A 9,185-nucleotide genomic window follows, 5' to 3' on the forward strand; every position below is an offset into this window, starting at 1 on the left:
ATAGACCATAGTAGCATCTGTTGGCCATCACAATCCTTCTCCGAATTTCAAAACTGATATTATTCGTTTTATTTATAGCGGTACCAAGGTATATAAAGTCTTTAACAACCTCGAAGCTCGAAGCTGTAGTTCTCAAGCTCGAAGCTGTAGTTCTCAAGTTCCACAGTTGGTCCGAGTCTACTGGACGTCTTGCGCGTTGATACCATCAGCTTGGTCTTCTCGCCGTTTACTGCCAGACCCACTTTGGTAGACTTATTCTCAATTTGTTCAAAGGTGACTCATACGGCTTTCAATGTTCGGCCCATTATGTCAATGTCATCGGCGTATGCGAGTAACTGATGTTGTTTGGTGTACAGAGTGTCATTTCTGTTCACCTTTGCGTCTCGTATGACCTTTTCCAGTAGGATGTTAAAAAGATCACGACAAACTGTCACCTTGTCTGAATCCTCGTTCGGTATTGAAGGGCTCCGATAGGTCCTTTCCTACTTTAACGGCTGACTTTGTGCCACTTAAAGTTATCCTGCATAGCCGTATTAATTTTGCAGGAATGCCGAACGCAGACATGGCTTTAAACACCTCTGAACGAATAGGGCTGTCGAATGCGGATTTATAGTCGACGAATAGTTGGAATGTGTCGATGTGATTTTCGTGGGTTTTTTCCAAGATTTGGCGCAGAGTGAAAATCTGGTCAATGGTGGATTTGCCAGGTCTGAAGCCGCATTGGTATGGTCCGATGATGTCATTGACCATTGGCTTCAATCGTTCACACAGCACACTGAATAGCACTTTATATGCGATGGGAAGGAGACTTATTCCTCTATAGTTGGCACATATCGTCTTCATTCGGATGAATTTTTCATAGAAAGAAATTTATCCGGATGAATTTTTCATAGAAAAAAAATTTCCGGATGAATTTTTCATAGAAAAAAAAATTATCCGGATGAATTTTTCATAGACAAAAATTTATCCGGATGAATTTTTCATAGAAAAAAATTTATTCGGACGATTTTTTCATAGAAAAAATTTATCCGGATGAATTTTTCATAGAAAAAATTTATCCGGATGAATTTTTCATAGAAAAAAATTTATCCGGATGAATTTTTCATAGAAAAAAATTTATCCGGATGAATTTTTCATAGAAAAAATTTATCCGGATGAATTTTTCATCGAAAAAAATTTATCCGGATGAATTTTTCATAGAAAAAAATTTATCCGGATGAATTTTTCATAGAAAAAAATTTATCCGGATGAATTTTTCATAGAAAAAAATTATCCGGATGAATTTTTCATAGAAAAAAATTATCCGGATGAATTTTTCATAGAAAAAAATTTATCCGAATGAATTTTTCATAGAAAAAATTTATCCGGATGAATTTTTCATAGAAAAAAATTTATCCGGATGAATTTTTCATAGAAAAAAATGTATCCGGATGAATTTTTCATAGAAAAAAAATTATCCGGATGAATTTTTCATAGGAAAAAAATTATCCGGATGAATTTTTCATAGGAAAAAATTTATCCGAATGAATTATTCATTTTTCATAGAAAAAAAATTATCCGGATGAATTTTTCATAGAAAAAAAATTATTTGGATGAATTTTTCATAGAAAAAAATTTATCCGAATGAATTTTTCATAGAAAAAAATTTATCCGAATGAATTTTTCATAGACAAAAATTTATCCGGATGAATTTTTCATAGACAAAAATTTATCCGGATGAATTTTTCATAGACAAAAATTTATCCGGATGAATTTTTCATAGACAAAAATTTATCCGGATGAATTTTTCATAGACAAAAATTTATCCGAATGAATTTTTCATAGAAAAAAATTTATCCGGATGAATTTTTCATAGACAAAAATTTATCCGGATGAATTTTTCATAGACAAAAATTTATCCGGATTTATTTTTCATAGAAAAAAATTTATCCGGATGAATTTTTCATAGGAAAAAATTTATCCGGATGAATTTTTCATAGGAAAAACATTTATCCGGATGAATTTTTCACAGGAAAAAAATTATCCGGATGAATTTTTCATAGAAAAAAATTTATCCGAATGAATTATTCATTTTTCATAGAAAAAAATTATCCGGATGAATTTTTCATAGAAAAAAAATTATTTGGATGAATTTTTCATAGAAAAAAATGTATCCGAATGAATTTTTCATAGAAAAAAATTTATCCGAATGAATTTTTCATAGAAAAAAATTTATCCGGATGAATTTTTCATAGGAAAAAAATTATCCGGATGAATTTTTCATAGGAAAAAAATTATCCGGATGAATTTTTCATAGAAAAAAATTTATCCGGATGAATTTTTCACAAAAAAAAATTTATCCGGATGAATTTTTCATAGAAACAAAAAAGGATAAATTTTTCATAGAAAAAAATTATCCGAATGAATTTTTCATAGAAAAAAATGTATCCGGATGAATTTTTTCGTAGAAAAAAGTATATCCGATTAGAAGTTCCGTAACTAAACCCCTAATTTACCTTTATGATGAATGGGAGCTTGTACATTGTCTCATAAATCAGTACTATTCATCATCTAAGACACTGTCTCTCGTTTTTCAAGATAAAGATGAATATTTCAAATACAAGAATCCAAACATGAAACCAATAGTCAATTTGAAACTAATATCCCATCATGTCGAGGAAAACATATCACATGTTGTATGTTTGATAGCCATTCATGGCATAGAAGTTTGTCGGTTGGTTGGATGGTTGACTAAAAAAGGCGGCGACAAAACAGAAAACCTAACCAAAGAGACATCTCCAAGCCACAACCACAAAACGTGATTCATAAATCATGTTTGCCAAGAGATGCCAGACACAACAAAACCTTAAACCTTAAAACCTATAAAGTTCACATCATATCAGTTTACCTTACCTCCTTCCCCCACTTTGGGCGAAGGGGTGACAGCCATTCAGAGTTTTTCACTTTTTTTTTTAATGTGACTCTTGTGTTTTTCTTTTGTTCCGTTTCTATTTTTTGGCTCATTACAGAGTAGTCATGTTCTTCAATTGGCTAAACAGCAGATACCAGCGGAAGTTAACGCTTCAATAGGTCATTTACTGCCATCATCAACAACAGCACACCCTCAGAGCGTGGAGCCACAACCGCTAACAGAGGAACCGAATAGAAGACGACAGTTTGAGGAACGGGAACGGCCCAATCAAAAACATTTCCATCACTGGCACAATGGACAAAGGGTGCATCGGGTGTATCCGAACGAGAACCGACGCCACTATCATCGACGACATCCTCCATATCACAGATGGACGCCACGGCGGCGACCATCACGCCACCATCATCGCCACCACCACGATCAGCAATACTTTTTCGGACAATGGTCTCCATGGTCGTCGTGTTCACCAGACTGCATGAAGCGGCGGGAACGTCACTGTAAAATCAAACGGAAATGTGGCCATACGAAACATATTGAAGAGCGCAAATGTCGACGGTAAGTATTCCCGAAATGGGAGGGGGTTGAATGAAATATTCTGGGCCTATTCATCAAAAAATTGAGTCATTGTCAGTGTTAAATGGAGTGTTAAATAAGTTGAAGTTCTGAAGTTTGTTTTTTTATTGGGAACAGAGTTAATGGAGTGTGTCATTATTATGTGTGTATGTATGTGTGATTAATGGCTGACTAATTTTAGGTGAAGTCAGAAGAACAAAAGGTTTGAAACCAAACAAAAGATTCGGTTATCTTTGGAGTAATCATTCATTAATTTGGCCTAATTTTTGTGGCAATTAAAAAAAACAAAATTCTATGATGGAGTAATCATTCAATGTTTGTAAAAAATTTATCTGAATAAACTCCTTCTACGAAAAAATATATCCGAATAAACTTTTTGAAATAAATAATCATACGGATAAATTTTTTCCTATGAAAAATTCATCCTGATAAATTCTTTTCTATGAAAAATTCATTCGGATAAATTTTTTTCTATGAAAAATTCATCCGGATAAATTTTTTTCTATGAAAAATTCATCCGGATAAATTTTTTTCTATGAAAAATTCATCCGGATAAATTTTTTTCTATGAAAAATTCATCCGGATAAATTTTTTTCTATGAAAAATTCATCCGGATAATTTTTTTTCTATGAAAAATTCATCCGGATAAATTTTTTTCTATTTTTCAATCTATCTATTCGGATAAATTTTTTTCTATGAAAAATTCATCCGGATAAATTTTTTTCTATGAAAAATTCATCCGGATAAATTTTTTCCTATGAAAAATTCATCCGGATAAATTTTTTCCTATGAAAAATTCATCTGGATAAATTTTTTCCTTTGAAAAATTCATCCGGATAAATTTTTTCCTATGAAAAATTCATCCGGATAAATTTTTTCCTATGAAAAATTCATCCGGATAAATTTTTTCCTATGAAAAATTCATCCGGATAAATTTTTTTCTATGAAAAATTCATCCCGATACATTTTTTTTTCTATGAAAAATTCATCGGGATAAATAAAAAAAAATTGGTCTGATCCAATTTTTTCTATAAATGAATTTATTCGGGTATTTTTTTCTGTAAAAAATTTGTATCCGGATAAACTTTTTCTATGATTTTTTCAAAATTAAATAAAGTCATATTTTATTTAACATTGCCTTTCACAAACTGACCCAATTGGACGGAGGCACACACATATGTTCACCCACACAATCACATTTATGCTGACATTTCCTACTAGAGCAACATGGACCATTTGTGGATCCAACAAATAAATCTCCTCCAAATGTAATATGTCTCGACATGACTAATTTCATTTCTTTGCTTTTTAGATGTCATCCGGCTGAGGTGGATCATCATGGTAAATGGTCAACAAGCACGTCAAGCAGTCTACCACCGCATGGTGTCCAACGGCAGCAGCAACAACACACCAGCAACACAGCCCCGACAATTGTCATTAATGCGGCAGCAGCTGCTGCTACAGCCCCCGTAGCTGCAACGACAACAAGTGTTGGCAGCCAGACGCATCAGCCCACACTGAGTGCTGCGGCTGGCACACCAACCGAGTTGTACAGCCAACATCCTGTCATACAAAGTGAGGAACTTGTTGCCGAACATGTAGTGAGCAGCACGAGTGGTGATGGTCGTCACGACTATTGGGGAGAGGCGGACGACGACAGTGAGGAAGTAGATTTTTTCGTCATAAAGGCGAAAAGGAAAAGGCCAAATAGACACCGTACCCCTCCACCTGATGTAAACTACCCAGATATTCCACTGCAGCAGCAACTAAATGATTATTCCGAAGAGCAGGCCGAAGATGCTCTAAATGAATTGGGTTCGGCACAATCGCCCAGTGAATATTTGCAGTCATCGACGACAAATGTAAAAACGATACGGCACAGTGGTGGGTCGAGAACATCATCAAGACGGCAGAGATGCAATCAACCGCACCATAGACATCGTGGACATCATAATAATCATCATCATCGTCAGGGAGTGAAGACATTCGATGATGGCTCCGAGGGTGAGGTATTCCAATATGATGACTTCGATATTGATCTGAGCCATGGTGATAACCAGGAGCAGGCCGGCGATATGTCCTATGAAGAGTTTGGTGACTATAACGAATATCGAAATATGACGGGTGCTGCCGCTCAACCGATTCGGGAGCGTGCCACACCCGAACATTTAATTCCCAAGCATAGGCGCATCTATTCGAAATGGAGTCGATGGACGAAATGTACACCGAAGTGCACGACGCGGAGATATAAGTGAGTATATCGGATCGGATTTTTTCTATGAAGAATTGTATGTGGATAATTTTTTACAGCAAAAAATTTTTATCCGAATAATTTTTTTATTACAAATTTTTTATAAAAAAATGTATTTAAATAATTGTTTTTTATGAAAAATAGTTTCATCCGGATAATTTCCGAATAATTTTTTTTCTATAAAAAATTCATCCGGATAAATTTTTTTTTCTATGAAAAACTCATCCGGATAAACTTTTTTTCTATGAAAAATTCATCCGGATAAATTTTTTTCTATGAAAAATTCATCCGGATAAATTTTTTTCTATAAAAATTCATCAGGAAAAATTTATTTCTATGAAAAATTCATCCGGATAAATTTTTTTCTATGAAAAATTCATCCGGATAAATTTTTTTCTATGAAAAATTCATCCGGATAAATTTTTTTCTATGAAAAATTCATCCGGATAAATTTTTTTCCATGAAAAATTCATCCGGATAAATTTTTTTCTATGAAAAATTCATCCGGATAAATTTTTTTCTATGAAAAATTCATCCGGATAAATTTTTTTCTATGAAAAATTCATCCGGATAAATTTTTTTCTATGAAAAATTCATCCGGATAAATTTTTTTCTATGAAAAATTCATCCGGATAATTTTTTTTCGATGAAAAATTCATCCGGATAAATTTTTTTCGATGAAAAATTCATCCGGATAAATTTTTTTCCGATAAAAAATTCATCCGGATAATTTTTTTTTTTCGATAAAAAATTCATCCGGATAAATTTTTTGCGATGAAAAATTCATCCGGATAAATTTCTTTTCGATGAAAAATTCATCCGGATAAATTTTTTTTCGATGAAAAATTCATCCGGATAAATTTTTTTTCGATGAAAAATTCATCCGGATAAATTTTTTTCTATGAAAAATTCATCTGATTTATTTTCTCTTCTTCTTGTTTGGCCTTCCAGAAAATGTCGCGTTCGTGAACAGTGCGGCCGGGAGGTTCTTCGCGAAATAGCCTACTGCTACACCGAGGGAAGTTTTTGCCAACAATGGCTGCAGGCCCAGGTGCAAAAAATACCCGCCTATGAGTTACGACCATCAGCCACCCGAAGACGAGATATCAGTGATGATGGTCCCATCTCGAATTCCATTGTCAGTGATTTCATTATGAACGGTAAGGGTTATCGTGGACCCGAATACACCCCAATGAAATTGAAATGTGGTATTGCTCCGATCCGCAGTAATAAACGGAATATGTATAATATGTTAAAGATAATCGGAGGGAAGGCGGCACGCAAGGGTGAATGGCCATGGCAGGTGGCGATTTTTAATCGTTTTAAGGTACGAGAGGGGCCAATATTAAAAATGTTTCCTATATTAATGGGTCCCTTATTTTGTTGACTTTCAGGAGGCATTTTGTGGTGGCACCTTGATTGCCCCACAATGGGTCTTGACGGCGGCCCATTGTGTACGAAAGGTGTTGTATGTCCGCCTGGGCGAACATAATCTGGATCATGAGGACGGCACGGAGCTGCATTTGAAGGTTCTGAAAAGCTATAAGCACCCGAATTTCGATAAGAAAACTGTGGACAGTGATGTTGCCCTGCTGAAGTAAGTTCGATTTTAAAACTTTTTAAAAACTGAAATAAAAAACTTTTGAATTATATTTGCAGACTCCCCAAACCCGTAAATACCACAACCTGGATAGGCTTCTCTTGCCTACCCAAACCCTATCAACCGCTGCCGAAAAATATCGAATGCACCGTAATTGGTTGGGGTAAACGTCGTAATCGTGATGTGGCCGGCACGAGTGTCCTGCATCAGGCGGAAGTACCCATTATCTCAATGGACAACTGTCGTTCGGTATATTACGATTACACTATTACGAAAAATATGTTTTGTGCCGGTCATAAGCGGGGACGAATTGACACATGTGCCGGTGATTCTGGTGGTCCACTGCTCTGCCGTGATAACACCAAACCCAATCATCCATGGACAATTTTTGGCATCACCTCATTCGGTGATGGCTGTGCCAAACGTAATAAATTCGGCATCTATGCCAAGGTGCCGAACTACGTCGATTGGGTTTGGTCGGTTATCAATTGCAATGGAAATTGTAAAATGCATCAGCGTTTGTAGTTGTAGTGGTCGGTCGGTCGGTAGGTCCGTAGGCTAAGCTAATCATTAGCCATTAACTGTTGTAAGTGTATTGTATTTATTTATGTGTATATGTAGTAGTAGTTGCGATATTATTAGATAATACAAAGCTAATTTTTATGATTTATGTATGGAGTTTATTCAACAAAAAATGGAAAAAAAAAATCTGTTGATCCTTTGTCCACAATTTTCCGCTATTATTTCCCCCCAGAAAAATAATGAGTTTTTGATTGGAATTTTGATTTATTTTCCATTGACTAAAATGAAATCAACCACTACTCAAATAATATTGGCAATTTTCAAAATTAAAAAAAATATTGAGTGATTTATGATACAGCTACTGTGGCACAGTGGGTTAAAGGTAAAAAAAATTCAAAACATTTAGACTCCATAGAAAAATTAATTTTAATGATCTCTTTAAAAAAAAGCAAATCCGAAAAAATTATACGAATAATTTTTCATAGAAAATTATTATCCGGATATATTTTTTACTAGAAAAATATTATCCGGATACATGTTTGCGTTGAAAAAATTATCCAGGTTACAATTTTTCATAGAAAAAATTATTCTTTTCATAGAAAAAAAACTTTTTCATTTTCGCATAAATTTCTATTCCTACTTCCGGAAATTTTTCATTCGATGAAAAATGTATTCGGATAAATATTATCTATGACAAAATTTATTTGGATACATTTTTTGGTAACATTCTATGAAAAAATTTATCCGAATATTTTCTTCTCTGGAAAAAATATATTCGGATTAATTTGTTTCTATAAAAGAATGTATCCGGATAATTTTTTCTAAGAAAAAATGTATTGTATTTTTTTTGGAAAAAAATAAAATAAATATTATCTATAAAAAATGTACCCGTATATATTCATTGGTATCATGTATCCGGGTAGATTTTTTTCTATGAAAAAATGAATCTGCATATTTTTTTAGGAAAAATGTATCCAGATAAATATTTTTCTATGAAAAAATGTATCTGGGTAGATTTTTTTTCTACGAAAAAATAAATCCGAATATTTTTTTAGGAAAAATATATCCGGATAAATATTTTTCTATGATAAAGTCAACCGGATAATTTTTTTTCTATGAGAAATTCATCCGGATAATTTTTTTTTCTATGAAAATGGTATCTAGATAATTTTTTATAGCAAAAGGTATCCGGATAGTTTTTTTTTATAAAAAAGGTAACCGGATGTTATTTTTATAGAAAAGGGTATCCGGATTGTTTTTTTAAGGTATCCGGATATTATTTTTTATTATTTTTTTGCTATCCGAATTCAAATTTTTTAAAGAAAATT

At 33.5% G+C, this 9,185-nt stretch overlaps 1 protein-coding gene across 1 annotated transcript; it reads left to right on the top strand.

Moving 5' to 3' along the window:
- Window positions 1-3,008: 3,008 nt before the first annotated feature.
- On the top strand, window positions 3,009-7,860 carry LOC133328397 (uncharacterized; the record flags this gene model as incomplete). The annotated part of the gene is made up of 5 exons (XM_061536967.1): window positions 3,009-3,466; window positions 4,797-5,735; window positions 6,687-7,062; window positions 7,130-7,332; window positions 7,395-7,860. Coding segments are annotated over 5 exons (2,442 nt in total), but the record flags the coding sequence as incomplete, so codon positions are not given.
- Between the last annotated feature and the right edge of the window lie 1,325 nt (window positions 7,861-9,185).

This window comes from Musca vetustissima, unplaced genomic scaffold (assembly GCF_032173495.1).
Source record: "Musca vetustissima isolate MV318-11 ecotype Yass unplaced genomic scaffold, APGP_CSIRO_Mvet_v1 utg10125, whole genome shotgun sequence".
NCBI classification, from domain to species: Eukaryota; Metazoa; Arthropoda; class Insecta; order Diptera; family Muscidae; genus Musca; species Musca vetustissima.